Source organism: Labrus bergylta, chromosome 14 (genome assembly GCF_963930695.1).
Source record: "Labrus bergylta chromosome 14, fLabBer1.1, whole genome shotgun sequence".
In the NCBI taxonomy this organism is placed as follows: domain Eukaryota; kingdom Metazoa; phylum Chordata; class Actinopteri; order Labriformes; family Labridae; genus Labrus; species Labrus bergylta.
Genome location: NC_089208.1, coordinates 19,166,733 through 19,182,886, shown reverse-complemented (window position 1 = coordinate 19,182,886; position 16,154 = coordinate 19,166,733). Strand labels below are relative to the sequence as shown.

Genomic DNA, 16,154 nt, shown 5'->3' with positions numbered 1-16,154 from the left:
TGGAAATGAGGTGTGTAGTCCAGCCAGTGTGATTTAGAACAGCCCTCTGATAACAAGGGAGGTTAATGTACCGGTCTCATGCCAGAGGACACGTGCTGAGTCCGCTCTATTAGAAACAACTTGTTCTGTACAGAAAATACACTGTTAACACATCCAAGAAGAAGACTTTCTCCCCTTATATTGAATAGTTTAAAAAAAGGTTTGTTTTGTCCAATCTTCTCACAATTTTCCACTGATATATGTTTTCAGTTCTGGCCCCATTATCCAGTAACCCATACTGTCTGTATGAAATAACAGCACTACCCTTCCTTTCTCAGTCTGTGCAGCCGTTGCAGTAAAACAGATGTAGATTGAGTAAACATGCGCTGTGTACCTTTGATCTCTTTCTCGTTCCTGAACCAGCGCAGGTCGGCAGCGGGCTTGCTGCCCTGAGTCATGCAGGTCAGAGTGATGTGGTCTCCCTCCATGGCGGGCTTCGTCAGGCCGTCGATCTCTGGCTTCTCTGGCACACCTGAAGGATGGAACGAAAAAGAAACCACAGGGATGGAATCAATTCACGCACAGCGGTATGACATTATGCAACAATAATATTATCATGCCTTATTGTAAATTCTCCTCCAGCTCGCCCTCCTGCAGGGAGATTAGAGCGAGAGAGAGAGAGAGAGAGAGAGAGAGAGAGAGAGAGAGAGAGAGAGAGAGAGAGAGAGAGAAGGAATACACAGCAGCAGCCCTGAGCAGTGTCCTTCTCTAGAACTCATCAGGGAGGATTCTTGCTGCCTCTCTAACCACTGGGCCATTCCTTTCTTTAAGGTTCAGTTCAACAAAATTTCAAAGAAACATTTCTTCACAAGTTGATTTGCCTGAACTCTTTTAAACTGAACTGTTCCTTCTAGACATCAATCTGATACCTAGGCCTTATGATGGTCAATACCGAGCACCCCTCTGATATAAGTGCATTCTAATCTACATAATACTGGTAGAATACAATGATGGCTGACATTGTGCTAGCTCTGACCTACTTTACGCTCTCTCATTGCACCATGCTGTTGTTGTTGATAATTTACCACAAACCAGTTGATTTCTTTTGGGTTTATTGGTTATGGTATCTGAGGGGTACATTTACTGACATACTTGTCGATAACAAATACTGCATTTCACGCAGCACAAAATGCCGATAATGAAACAGCAATCGGTTTCTGCATTGGTACCTGTTTTGTTACCGGTATAGGTATTAGTATTGAACCTGTACTGATACAATACCTCTATTGGCATTTGTACCTGTTATGATATAGATACAGGTTTTGGTATCCACATTGGTACCAGTTACCGATACAGACAGGTATCTGTATTTGCATTGGTTCCTGTATTGCTATAACGAAAAAAACAGAATTGTTTTTTTTTTTAAGGTTTGCCATGGTGAGCAGCTTTCTGTGGGGGAAAAAAAAATCGTACAAATGTTTTTGATGTACGTTGCCTTGGACAAACGCATCTCTGCTAAATACATTGCAGAATTGTAGAAAAAATTGATAAGAATATAAAAAAAAAACACTTCTTGGCATCTGTAAACACTACAAAGTATAAGTGGAAAACATGCAGAATGTTTTGTGTGTGTGTGTGTGTGTGTGTGTGTGTGTGTGTGTGTACATGTGGGTTAACAGACAAGGTCAAGAGGCTGTACTGAAAATGTTCATTACTGGCCTTTCCTGTAATCAGTGTGTTAAATGTGTGGAGTCTGGCCTTCTAATGTCGATGAGCAATAAGTCTACCTAAGGCTGAGTGACTGAAAGGTCTGTCAGTCAATGCCATTGACTGACTCTGGCCTTGTCCGTCTCACCATCTCCCGTAAGGTTTATTACAAGGCTTTAAGGTCTTTTCCTTTTCCTGTGTACCGTCCTTAAGAGGGAACTAACAGCAAACACAATCCGAAACAATAGATATCATAGCTTGATTTATTTTTTTTAACGTGCATTTTCTCCTGTTAAAGGTGTGGTTTTGAAGCTAGTAAAGAGCAAGTGTCACTATGTTGAAGTACTGTGCATGTGTTGCTGTGTGAATGACTAAGTGTGGCTTGACTCAGAGAAGTGTTAGATGATTTTTCTTCCAGACTGAACGAGAGCAGATCAAATACAATGTTCATCTTATTCAGTCACGTTCCGTTTGGGTGGCTGGAGGCTGCAGAGCTTTAATCTTTCTCTGCGTTTGTGTGTGTGTGTGTGTGTGTGTGTGTGTGTGTGTGTGTGCACGTGGACCAGAGCAGAGGATTGTGTGTGGTGTGTGTGTGTTTCACTGCTCAGCTGTGCGTCATGGATTTGTCTGCGCTGTGGTGTGTTGATGTGTGTATGCACGACTGGCGTAACCAAAAAACGTTTTCAAGACATGAAAAAGAAATGAGAGCTCGATTTTTCTGATGCATGGTGGAAAAAGAAGAATAATGGATTTCACAGATAATTCCTTTTGTCAGTGTGATCAAACCCCTTTCTGCTAATGTACACATTTATTCAATATGAATTTGATTATGAAGTTATTTTGAACAAAAATCAAAGTCAGTCATTCTCTGGAACCTTTATGTTTATTTGCCATTTAACTCACTTAACTGAATGCTTACCATCTCACAGCTGAAGACCCCAAACTGTGGTCCACACTACAGTATGTATTTGAAGGATTAACTTGTGGTTTTAACAGGTATTCCTGATCCCTATTGGACAAAAAAAATCCCCTGACATTTTGTGTGTCACCATTTGTGGTTTTAAGAAAAATATCTCAGCAACTTATATTGTGTGTCATATCATAATCCACACATTCATACATCAGATTCAAGTGCATTAACTGAAGTATTGAAAAAAATATTTGTCCACTTCTTTGTGAAAAAAAAATAAAAATACACTACTGCCATACGAAGGCAAAAGACCTTTACTCACCAGAGTGAAGAACTGAGAACAATGACTTTAAAGTAGTTTTGTTGTCCAGCCAAATGAGTTGCAATTCTTGGTCTCTTTAATGAGGTTATTCATCTACATAAAAATCTTGAGCTCAAACTTGACCTTTGACCCTTATTTGGAAGCTAAGGTACTCTGCCTTTGCATTGCCTGTACAATAATAAGAGGTCATTCCAAGGCAAAAGGCATTAACTTCCATTTGATAGAGCACTTGGTTGCTGATCACTATATAACATCAGTATAAGATAATAATGATAACAGATACATGAAATCTAGTGATCATGGCACAATTACGCTTAACAAAATTACAAAAATGACAATAACTCATTTTCAAAAAGAATGAAGTTAACACCTTTTGGGTTTGTAGGGCAGACTACACAAACTAAATTAAAGAAAGAGATTCTTAAAAAGGTACACTTAGTGTTCCTTAAAGTCGGATTTTGTAGAGGTGTTTCCTGAATGGATTGCCATTGCTTGATGTCTCCTGTCTTAGATCGATGAAAATCAAGGAGACACTACTATTTTAGTTAGTAAAATGATTCAAATAAACATTTGTTGTCGTATGTAACTAGAATAGAGTAGAGCAGTGAACTTAGAAAACAAACCTTGTTTTTATACGGCGCCAATTGGCAAACATTAGTGGCTATTATTAATAAAATGGTAAACCTAGCTTACATTAAACCTTCTAAAAACACCATGTCATCCTCAGCAAGTGAGCATACTGTCATTAGCTCTTACTTTAAACCAACACTGTGTCCACATATATCCTAATGAAGTAGCCCAGAATGTTACCCTAATAGTTAGACAAGAACATTTACCGAAACCACATTTGTAAATTCCTAAAAATAGACTGTCTTAATAAGCAAGCTTGTGTTTGTATTTATTCACATGAATATTTGGAGATGTGTTGACTGTGTGGCTCATTTATTTAACAGTTGACTATTTTGTCTGACCATTTGTCATCCTTGTTCTCATTCCCAGCACACATTGTTCTGGATCTGTGGCAGATAAACAGGCCATTCCCAGGCCACGCTGCATGTTGATTAAATCTCCCTCTCTCTTTCCTGGCAAGCTCCATTAACTATTGTTCAATATTGCAAAATAATTTTCTACATATCCTTATTGAGCAATAGCTTTTAATGTCTCTAATTCACTGAATGCTTGTTAACGCAGAAAGCTAGTTAATGGTCCTGGAGTGCACTAGCACATCCATTAACATTAGTAAAAGGTAATTGGCGGGATAATAAGCCTAGTGGCAGGAAATGAGACAATGTTTGTGTGTAGTGGGGGGGGGGGGGGGGGGGGGGGTGATCATAACACACATATTACCAGAAGGCACAACAGGATGTTTTTATTCTATACTGATATAGAAACACAGGCAATTTGTTTATTCATATTTGTCTTATAAGAAAAAACTCCAATAACCTATCATTTGAACACACGTAGTTATAGAATAAACACACTTATCTCACAATGTTAAATGATTGTTTTCTGAACCTTCGAACAAAGATGGACACAGATATTTGCTCGCTTTACAACATGTTCTCCCTAACTTAAAGCAAAAAAGACTTACAAAACCTTTATGGACACAATTGCAAGTCTGATAGGACATTTAGTGTGTTTAATCTTTGATACGATATAACACAACAGGACAGGATTGGATGGGATGGGAAATGTACGATAAGATACCATACAATAGGATAGGATCGAAAGGATAGGATGGGATAGGATAAGATAGATAGGATATATAGTAATCCTGCTTAAGGAAAGACAAAATATTCCTTTCAATTGACATTACGTTTATTCTCAGAGCCTGTACTTACCCAGAACTGTCAGGTAGGCTTTGGCTGTTCTCACTGGCATGGTGAAGAGGGAACACGTGTACATGCCTTCATCAGACAGCATGACATCACTGATACTGATGGTCAGCTCCGACGACGACGCACGCACCAGCTCGATCCTGTTGTCTCTTAAAGCTGCACAAAGAGACAGAGAGAAAGATAAACAGAGAGTTAGAGCGTCAACACACGCCATGACATCATGCATACAGTCATTTGATTTGATACAGTTTATTATTTAGAAATAAATCACTTGGGTTGCCAGTGGCCTAGTGGCTAGTTTGAATGCCCCATGTGCTATACTGTAGTGACTCAAGCGGACGTCCCAGGTTCAAATCCGGCCTGTGGTTCCTGCAGGTCATTCCCCACTCTCTCTCTCAGGTGAACAATGTATGTACTAATAGATTTAAATAAAAAAAACTACATTGATCAAGAGTTGTCCCAAAGTTTGGCTGTAAAACAGAACTTTCTGAATGAATCCATCAGTTCACCTCTTCAGTAACCGCACTCATGCAGACTCCTCTGGTGAAAACCTTGCAGACATTTAACTTATATGAAAATGTAATCTTCCAAAAGACATAACGGGGATGGAAATCAATACAGCAATAAGAGGATTTGAGTGAGATGCCTAATGAGAATTTGGCAAGATGTGAGGTTTTGAAATAGATCTGCTGAAAATGCAAGGCTTGTTGAAAGATACTTCATTGTCTTTAAAGTGGACTATACTTCATATCTGTGATACAGTGCAGACAGGCAATCACATCTCAGATTGGGACCTTGGGATTGGCTGGATTCTAAGGGGTTATTTTTGTAAATTTCAAGAAGACGATGCAGATTGTTGATGTGCAAATATATTTCTGTCAGTTTGGGTGGCCTTTGCTGCTCAATAATTTCATACAGCCTTTCCTTTAGTAAAAACAACTGCTTTCTACAAACCTTATCAAATAAGAACAGTCAAGGAAACTTTGCTTTCACTCTCCATCAAAATGACTCAGAGCACACCTTGTTCAAAGTGCAGTGCCCGCTCGTGTGTGTGTGTGTGTGTGTGTGTGTGTGTGTGTGTGTGTGTGTGTGTGTGTGTGTCTTTGTGTATGGAGTGGAAAAAAAGCATCATTATAGGTGTGCAGGTGTTTATATTTTCTTTCATGTAAGGCCACATGAAAGAATACTCCAACCTTATCAGTAAGAAATCATATATATAAAGAAGAGCAGCCTGCTTTTGTAACCTCTCTGCAGAGATCTGACGAGTGAAGGCCATTAGACAGTCTGTTTGTAGAGCACTTTAAAGAGTGACCGGCTGAACACTGAGAAACTCTACCTGAGGTATGCTTCATACTGAAACTGTGTTTTAACATCCTAAAGTCTTTTCCCTTTTTTTAATGATTCATCTTCCCCACCCAAGAATTCATCTAGTTCTTCTGAAACTTTAAGAAAAGATATTCTTACTCTAAATAAAAAAAAATAATCAAAAGTTAAGTATGACAAATCTTAAATCTGCTTCTTTAACATGGACATAAATTATGGAAACAGACAATTAGCCTATTGAAAGATTTTTTTTGTGTACATGTTCGGAGAAAATACCCTTTATAGGGCGAGGAACTATATTTGGTAACTTCAAAACACCAACAACTCCCGCTTCCCTGTGCCTCTCAGTGAGGTCTAAAAGCCTGGTTTTACCCAGCCAATCAGCGAAGATCCCTCTACGTCACTGTACGTGCCATCATTGCATTTGACCGCATTTGATTGCATTGATTTCCAATTTCCTATTTCTCCAACATCGGAAAAAGATGCTCTTGCGGCTCGGCCCATAATTATGGTGGTAACATCAAAACTAACCATGATAAGTTGACGAAACACACACATTTTATGGTTGAATAGTCGTGAAAAGTGATGAAATATGTGTTATTTGGGGAGGACTTTGTGAAATGAGTGAAATTACGGCATGAAAAATTAAGGCACCATATTTGATCATACCCCTGTTCACTAGAATTATATGGTATGTCTATTTTTAGACATCTGCCCAATGCGTCTAGTAAGCCATACTTAGCGCACAATCTTTACAAATAAGACAACAATTGAATAACATTTGCAGTCTCAAAAGCTTCATTTTCTCTAATGATGTTAATATGTGATGAAATGAAAAGAATCATTAATTCAAGTTTTCAAGTATTAAAACTTTTGAAACTTTTAAAGAGTTGAAATCTGTTACCTGTTTTAACATTTTATAGATGATAGAAAGGCGTTTATTTTATTTTAATTTATTTTATTCATGTCTAATTGTTTTGTAAAAAACAATCGAGATGATCTTAATCAGTCATCTGAGATCAATTGCTCATGTCTTTACCCACATACAGCTCCTGAAAAAAATCAAGAGATCACTGAAACCTTCTCAAATAAAGTTTCTCATTTAGGTCTTTTATTTTCAGAAAATGTCGTCTGGTGAAGAAATAAAAAAGATGCAGTAATTTTCATAAGTTGGATGCTAAAAAAATCACTTCTACGTTAACTTAGGAAGAGTTCAGAAACCAGTGTGGGAATCATTTTGAAGCGGTCTCTTAAGAAATTAGGAGCCCACTCCAAATTGTCCTTAAATCAGCATCTCTACATACACAGAAGGCATTCTTTTCTAATTCATAAATTCTTTTCAATTTCATCGAAGGTACAACTCCCTCTACTGGATGAGGAACGGATTTCATTTGATCTCCTGACAAGCCATCGAACAAAGCCGAGCTGCTGGATGTTTTTTCATCAAGAGCGGCACAATGCCACCCATCAGAAGTGGCGGTGGAGGGCATGCCAAGACACAGGAAGGCTGTAGTTTAGCCTCACAGTTTTTGCTACGTCCGTGTTCGGACACAGCCCCAAGGTGCCCTGTAAAGCCCACCCAGGGGTGCTTGAGTGGTGAAATCCAACCACAGTCATTACAGTTCAATTTTAGAGTAATTTGATAAGATAAGTTAAGAATTAAGTCTGAGAGAGATTCAATGAATATTGTTGTAGCTGGAAAAAGGGTGTGTCACGTCTGCTCTCAGATTTCATGTCTGAGTGTTTATGTTTAAATTGTTAAATATATATTTAAAAAAACACACATAATCTCATTTTCCTTTTTTCCAAACTCGTATATGATGAATTCACTTCTGCATTATCCGCTGTGTTTTACCCGCTTTCTGCTTTAATGTGTCAGTGACTGGTAAATGTCTAGCCCTTTAGGTTTCGGTGAAAAGAGGTGTTAGGCACATGAGCTGCATTATGTTCACACCTTCTGTTCATGCATTGCTGTAATGATATCACATAGCTGACAAACGTATAGAAATATCAGCAAGTGCTCCCACTATCTCATGTCACCGCATGTGCCAGAAGAAGGATAGCTTTGCTTTGCAGCTTTTCAGCCTCAACACCTACAGTCATGTGTAGCACGGTTGTAATCAGTATTGGCTAAACGACAGCCGCTCTCTCTCTCTCTCTCTTTCTATCTCTCTCTCTCTCTCATACGTATTATTGCATTTGTTCTGTGCCTTCCCCATCCCTAGGAACACTGGTTATCTCCACATGCTGTGTACGGCGCGTGAGCAGGCGTGACACGTTGATATGCGCACATGACATATCTTTAGACTGAGCTCCAGTGACAGAACATTCCTGTTCCTGGGTGAAAAGCAAGACCACCGAATTAGATTCACGCACTGCCAGTTCAGTTGATGGTTGGACCTGTCCTGCAGAGATAGTTCTTGCAGTGCGTGTACACAAAAAATCTGTACACATTGTCTCATCAAAGAATGAAGCGAGACAAAGAATAGATTTATTTGCTTTGATTGGAGGCAAAGAATCGGTTCTATTTGCCTCTGCATATCGTCCTGTCTTTCTTCCTGTCAGTCTCTCAGTTTTTCACCGTCCTCCTACCTCCACAGACCTCAATCTGTCGACTCAGGCAGCTCCAATAACCAGCACATGTGCACAAGTTTAAAACATCTCTCTTTTCTACTGGTGACTTATTTGCTTTGGGCAGGGGAGTAGGAGAAGACAAATGTCAGAAAATAAATGTAGTGTTGCAGGTTCTCTTGCAGTGGAAATGAAAGTTCTTTAAAAGGTAAATCATATATTCAGAATTTTTGGACAACTAAAGCGAGGTAAAGAATAAAAGAAACTTAAAATGCTGTGATATTTTTGCATTTATAATGAGTGTCTCATGACTGGGCTGAAATAATTTGCATAAATAACTGGTGATATGAAAACATCCTGTCAATAAATCACCTGCATGACACAGCAGACTTGCAGGACTTCAATGGATTTAGATTATTTTTGTCTGTGAAGATCTTTTCGATTATAATCTAGTAATCCAATCATGCTTAAAGTGTTATTCTGCATTCTTTCGGTGGTTACAGGCGGGGATCAAGAGAGTTTAGGTCTAGATGCCAGAAAGCAGGATCATCCTGATCCCCCTGGAGGGCTGGATTTAAAAACATGAAAGGTGTCGTATAAAAACCATGAAATCATGATATAACTGGTCGGGATACTTTATTTTTTATAGCTAATTTGTCTCACTTTGTTTAAGTTGGACATGTGAATTTCAATAAACATGAATTTATTTATAACAAAAAAAAAAGAGATCTTTTTCAATTAACACATTTGAGACATTTAGCAAGTATGGAAGTTTAAGCTGCGTGATGTTGGAGAGCCTTAAGACCCTCAGTGCTCAATAATAAAGGTGTGAACACGAGCACATCATAGCCTGTAAGGAGCCCATCTGGCACATTTTTCAAGCATTAAGTACCAAATCTTTCATCTTTTTTCTAAGCTTTTTCATCTTTTAACTTGTGTGTCTCATTCTCGGCTCAGTGAAAAAGGTTGGACGTCCACAGAGGTAACAGAGAAGAGGAATGTAACCTTTGCTGCAGCTGCTATCATCCATTAGAGACCATTAGTGCCAACAGTCCTGAATCAAGTCCTGCAGGACGGCGTTGTTGACAACATCAAAGAGAGGTACATTTTCATGCCACAATAAATGTACAACCTTCATTTTTTCACATTTAGCCTAATTCTGCATCTCCTCAGACGTGTAGAAAGAGAGACAGAAATCAAAGCTGCCCTCAGCGTTATGCTCTTTTATTTATTCAAAAAATCACCTCTTTATACAAATGTTTATGTCTGCTTTGTAAATACACAGAGCTTATTGTACACTTGTGTGTTTACTGACTTCATCTCAGAAGAACTAGCATAGAGATACCACCAGACTGACAATCTAAGTTTGTTAAAGCAGATGTGGTTTAATATTTAGAAAGATTCCTCGTCTGATTACAGGTACTGATGACTGGGGGCTCAGAGGACACGTTTCCCCGATTGCATACATGACCACTCAGGTAACCGAGCGTAATCGGACACAGAGACTCTTTGTTCCAAAACTGTAAACTCAGTACTAGGGGAAAAAAAGCAGGAAATGTTAGGGATTTTTATTTCAAAGGATGAGAGGAAATGTGCGTCTTTGAAAATGAGTTCTTAGACTAAGAGAGACAGCGCTCAGAGAGAGAAGGTCAAATGTGTCTTATTTCCATTTTTATACTAAGAAAAGACATTCAGTCATACTTCCTTCAATCTGATAAAACATTGAATTATATTCTTGGAACTGTTAAGTTAATAGCAGGTTAATAAAAACTAATCATACATGGCAATTTCCATCATTCGACTTTCTTTCACTTTTTCTTTCCTCTCAACACAGTTTTTTTCACTCACTTTTTTCCTCTTGGCATGAGGATATATTTTTTCCCATTTTAATTCAGTGTTGAAAAACTAAACTAATGTGGGAATGCAAAAGAGACTGCAGTTCCCCAAGTGTCCACTTGAGGTGGGCTCAAGTAGCCATGAAACCCCATTCCCCAATAAAGCCTGTATTAAAATTGTTTTCATCAGACACACAAAAAAACCGTTTTGTTCTCTATCTTATTTCTTTATTCATAGTTATTGAAAGAGATATATATTTTTTCTTTATAGCTAACCTGTTTGGAAAAGACTACTCCTGAGGGTGGTTATGTATCAATCTGCATTAATCGGGGCAGTTCTGAACAGACTGACAGTCCGGCACATTGTTGCTGTTTGTATATCTAATTGCCACACTAACGTTTCGAGCATAACGCCCTTCTTCAGCGTGAAGCAGGCAATTTTTTCTATTTACAATTTTGGAGAGCTGTCCTAATCGTTTTTTCTTGTTTAACATTTTTCGGGATTCAGTTGTTTCACGTTGAAAGGGAGTTGAGCGTGTTTTTGTCTATAATTTCTGCTGCGTTGTTGCTGTTTGCCGGGAGGCTTAAGACGCTCCTCAGCTCCACCTCTTTGACTGTTTCTAGACTGACAGAAAGTTTGTCGTAGTCTGCATTAACAATATGGAGTCCATGATCGTTGGATTTCATAACGCTGACTCAAAACTACAGCTACTGTCCTTTACATTGAAAGAAGTAGGTAAGAAAACACACGTGTGTGTATAAGAGGTAATCATATTTGTACACTGAGAATACATTTATTGTAAAGGCATACAGAGTGCATGAATAAGCAAACAGCCTTGACTCTAAATGCATTCTCTTTCAGCCCACATCATGTTTGCACCTGTCAATTCAATCCTTTATTTCCTTTTTCTATTTCCCCCTCCTGGCTTTTGCTCTCCCATCCCCCAGCCTCTCCTCCTCCCTGTCCCTTCATCTACCTGGAGACAGTGTGTATGAGTACAGAACCTTGGCAGGTGTTTGCTCATTCAGGTGACACAGTTTTATAATGAGAAAAGTGCAAATTTCAGAATATACATTCAGCTGCCTGTGTCCGGATGTGACTGTTCTCTTTTTCTTGTCAACAACCCATCAGGGGACTCCAGTTTGTCTGCGTGCTTGTGTGTGTGTCTTCGTGTGTGTGTGTGTGTGTGTGTGTGTGTGTGTGTGTGTGTGTGTGTGTGAGTGAGTGAGTGTTGGAGACCGATAGAGAGAGAGAGAGAGAGCAACAGAATGCAATGTTTACTGAACAGCTAAATGTATATTCTGTATCTCCGCCATCCCTCAACCTCCATTACCTGTTCTACGTATCCGAGGCAACAGTGGCCTTTTAAAATGTAAAATGTGCCACACTCCATACAGTAATTGGGTTGTGGAGATTTTTCCTTGTGACAGAAACGATTTCCTTTCATCGGTTTCTAGCTGCCATGCCGAGTTCAGTGGGACACCTCCGTCGGCCCTACTTCATTAAGTCCTTGTGAGAAGCAGGTCAGCGAGGAGAAAGCTCTCGCCTCCACACCCTATTGTATTTTGCATAGGGATACTTTTACACACCCCCCCCCCCCCTCCAGCTCAGGAGGAGAAGAACAGGTGCCGGGGTCTATAAGGAGTCTCATGTTTTTCTAGGGTATCCTTCAAAACGACTTTGAAAGCTTTTTGAAAAGAAAGTGTACAAAGTTTAAAGGGGCTGAATATCTGAATATTTCTTGTTTTATGATAATCTGAAGACGAAAAAAACTCAAAATTCTTCATCTTCACTCCTCTAAAAAAAAAAATTCTCTCCTTCAAAACGTCCTCCCAGAAAAAGAAAAGAATAAGGCTGCCACTAAGTGAGAGCTAATTATTCCCCTTTGCCTCGGGTATTTCTCTCTACACCTCACATATGATAAGTGGCCCTGCTAATAATGGCAGTAATAACTAGATCTATTGCTTCATTAGACACTGAAGTTTCTTTCTAACACAGAAACTTGTTTGCAGCTGCACCACATAAAGAAACAAAGCAGGATTTTGCCTGACATTGTTTGCTCTGATCCAGAGGCAACACATGCCAACAAAAACAGACATATGTCTTTAACTATTTTACCTGACAGGAAAGAAGAATTCTCAAGGTCAAAGAAAAGTTTGCCCGTGTCTTTCAGAGGTGATAACCGCATCCAAAAGCGCTCATAAAATGCCTCCTTAATTCCTCTCCTTTATCCCACCAAGGCCTACTTTTCCCGTCTCCCTTTTCCGCTTTTTTCTTCTCTTCATGTTTTATGGTCCTTGTCTCAGAGAGAGGGGACTTGTTAGGGATCTTTGGAGATTTACAGTCAAGTTTTTTCTATCAGAGAGAACACCGTACCAATCTTCAGACCGATATGAAGGGATGTTTCATAGAGGCACTCTTCCAAGAAATACAAAAAAAAAAAAAAAGACAGCTGTCTCAAAAGTTAAACTTTCTTGCTAAGATTAAGTTTGGAGAGAAAGTTCTGTTATCTGTTAAATAAAAAGTCTGTCAGGCATTTCTTATTTTGTTATTTACTTTGGAAAACTTTTAAAAGCCTATCCCCTAAATTGCTCAGGCACAGATATTCTGGATGCATCAAAGCTTTCATAGTTGTATACTGGGGAGTTGGAATGCTTGACATTCCTCATGCACACACGTATATGTGCACTTACAAACGCGCGCACACACACACACACACACACTTACACAGCCAGCAAATTGATTCCGACAGCTGAATATTTGACATCTGAGGACCCGAATAGATTCATATTCAGCAGCTCTGAGGCCTAAAAAATGAGCAGTTGGCCCTCAGCTGTTCACCCAGAACACTAATCTTAATGTTTAAACACATTCAATCAATCTGCAGATGGTACAGCATAGGCAGAGATGTTCACAGGTACAGTATGCACATTGGCAATTTAGCAAACAACATCAACATATTAGAGCTTGAATTCCAGAATTCTGCAAATGCTCTATTTATTGGTTTCCCATGACTATAACCCAATACCAACCTCCATCCAACCATTACCTATACGACCCCCATTCGGGGTTGTGAACGGGACAGGAACAGGCCTGGAGTCGATCCCAGCTTTCATTGGACAAGATGCAGGAACACCGTGGACTGGTTGTGTTTCAATCACAGAGCTGACACACAGAAACAGACAAACATTCATGCTCACACTCACACCTAGAAGCTAGGTAATCTAGATTTTAGGCTGATATCCAATTAACCTTACTATGGACTGTTGGTAGACTGGACCTGGAGAGAACCCAAGCATGAATGTGGAGACTTACCAAAAACAGCGGCTGCTCAACGAGACCTGAACCAGGAACCTTCTTGCTGCGAGGCAACAGCGCTTACCACTGCACCACCATGCAGCCCAGATAACAGATACATGAAAATGGCCTCAAAACTTTAATATATCTTCCAACATCCAAACTGTCTATCATGCGTCTTATCAGAAGTTGTGAAAAAAGGGCATAACTTCAATTATATTCATTGCTTTTGGATAATTTCAATATCAGATTTTCAAAATCAGGAGTATAGAAAGAAGTGTCATCAGCGTAACAGCTTGTTATTGGTGGAAAAACCTTGTTTCAAATGATTATGATTATGCACATTATTTAGAGTCTTGTAGGATAAATGTTAGTTAAAGATTACATTTGGAGATTGAAGAATTTAATGAAAAAGCTATAAGCACATACTAAAAATATCAAATCAAAAGAAAAATTATATTAGCAAATGAAAACAAAAGGTACAATTACAGGGTCAAAACAATTATTTAATGTTGTATATGTTGATGAAACAGAAGTAATTATTCACAACTTCTGAAATAATGCCAAAATAAACCCTGCTTATTAAAATATGACCTCTAAAAGAAAAGTATTTCACTACCATGAAGAAAGCATTAGCTGTTTTATCCTGCCCAGCACCCAGATGAGATTTGCCTTGCTATTAAAAAAGGACTGCTGGTTAAGTCATATTTAACACCTTTGCCAATTTCATATAACAGCATCTTTAGCTTCCATACATTTCCAAATGTATAATCAAGCTTGAATGTATTCAGGTCTACCAAATGTGTTCTGTAAAATTCTTCATGATCCTTTGAAGGCCAGGTAAATACAATCCTGGCAAACTCCAAGGCAAGGCGGACAGATAATTCCAGGCAAGCACAAGGGATCAAGTAAGGACTTTAGAGATGAAAATACAGGTGTGGGTGTTGGAAAAGAAATGGGATGAAAAGAGGTTGGCAAATTACAGTAACCATGTTGAATAAATTATCTAAATGTCATACTTTAGCCAGTGCTCACACATGACGATTCCACTTAATAGGGCTGGAAATCTCACCAGGAAAGTAATTACACATGGGTTCTTTCTAGTACAAAAATAACTAAGAAATTGTCATTATGCCTCATTGCAAATTTTCTCCATTCAGGAAATAACATTACTATCAAGTCTTGAATTACACGAAACCAAAAGAGCAATTTGTAAGACGATATTAGCCTCTTTTGAATCATATAAAAGGGAGAATCCCTCTTGCCCAGTGCTCATCTCTCTCTCTCTCTCTCTCTCTCTGTTGAATCACAGCTTAACTCCCTCAGTGAAAGTGATGGAAAGGATGAAATTGGCTACATTCGGGGACAAAAACTTATTCGAAATTCAGACAACTCTTCAAAGCCATTGGAGCGCCTTTGAGAGGACGGAAGACAAGAGGAGTCTCTTTCATCCGACTAAACGTCTTCGAGGTGAGCCTCAGATCCGACATTAAACAACAACAGCCGCAGAACTGGCACCATTCAGAGGGCTTTAATGGAGTCCGCCGCTGCATTTGTCTTTGAGAAACCAATATGTTTATGCTAATGCTCTGTGGCTGACTTTAATAGAGGATTCAAGTGAAACGGACAGACAGATATAGCTGCCTTCATAGATAGAATTCTGTATTATAAATCTGCTCTGTAAGAGTATATATATATATATATATATATACACTCTTATATATATGTTTCTTATTAGAGTGGAATCTATAAGTTAAATTAACCAATTATTCCCTACATTAACATACTTTTTAATCAGCTAAAACTTTTTCTTCCCTTGCCGACTCAACCTGCGAACTGAAAAAAAAAAGTTAGATTTGAAAAAGTTCTTCTATGATGGAATAAAGAAAAATACTATGCTTTTCAACTGATTGCAATAGTATAAAAAAAAGTTGGTTAGTTTGAGGTTTGTTTGCCCTAATCCCCATCTTCTTCTTCCCAACAGGCAGCAAGGAAAATTAATCTGAAACCTACTGTGCTCAAAGGCGTTTGCAGCTGAGACATCTCTCCTTTCTCTCACTGCCAGTGGCACTTTGGAAACACTCACCATCTCAGTGCTCCCATCTGCATGTGTGTCTGAATCTGCCACGTTCAGCAAGACAACTCCCAATGCACACACACACACACACACACACACACACACACACACACACACACACACACACACACACACACACACACACACACACACACACACACACACACACACACACACACACACACACACACACACACACACACACACAGACACAAACCTACCGAAAACAGCACTGCAATACTGAGGCCGAAGTAGTATCCCTTTGCTTTTTCTGATAATAAAAGAGTCCTTGGC

At 39.0% G+C, this 16,154-nt stretch overlaps 1 protein-coding gene and 1 long non-coding RNA gene across 9 annotated transcripts in view; one reads left to right on the top strand and one right to left on the bottom strand.

Annotated features, from left to right (window-relative positions):
* Positions 1 to 16,154, bottom strand: part of cadm2a (cell adhesion molecule 2a) — a 221,774-nt gene that overhangs the window by 37,460 nt on the left and 168,160 nt on the right. For all 7 annotated transcript variants that reach the window (XM_065962690.1, XM_020639821.3, XM_065962691.1 and 4 more), the window contains 2 exons: positions 4,760 to 4,912; positions 374 to 511 (listed from right to left, as the gene is read on the bottom strand). In XM_065962690.1, the coding sequence (XP_065818762.1) occupies positions 374 to 511; positions 4,760 to 4,912 (291 nt within the window). The remainder of the gene's footprint in view (positions 1 to 373; positions 512 to 4,759; positions 4,913 to 16,154) is intronic.
* Positions 429 to 16,066, top strand: LOC136182387 (uncharacterized). Of its 2 annotated transcripts, XR_010668640.1 has the most exons (4): positions 429 to 566; positions 7,434 to 9,751; positions 10,070 to 15,253; positions 15,768 to 16,066. It is a non-coding gene; the product is annotated as an uncharacterized lncRNA (long non-coding RNA). The 2 variants fall into 2 exon arrangements; XR_010668639.1 differs by lacking the exon at positions 15,768 to 16,066 and having other exon boundaries at positions 10,070 to 15,714.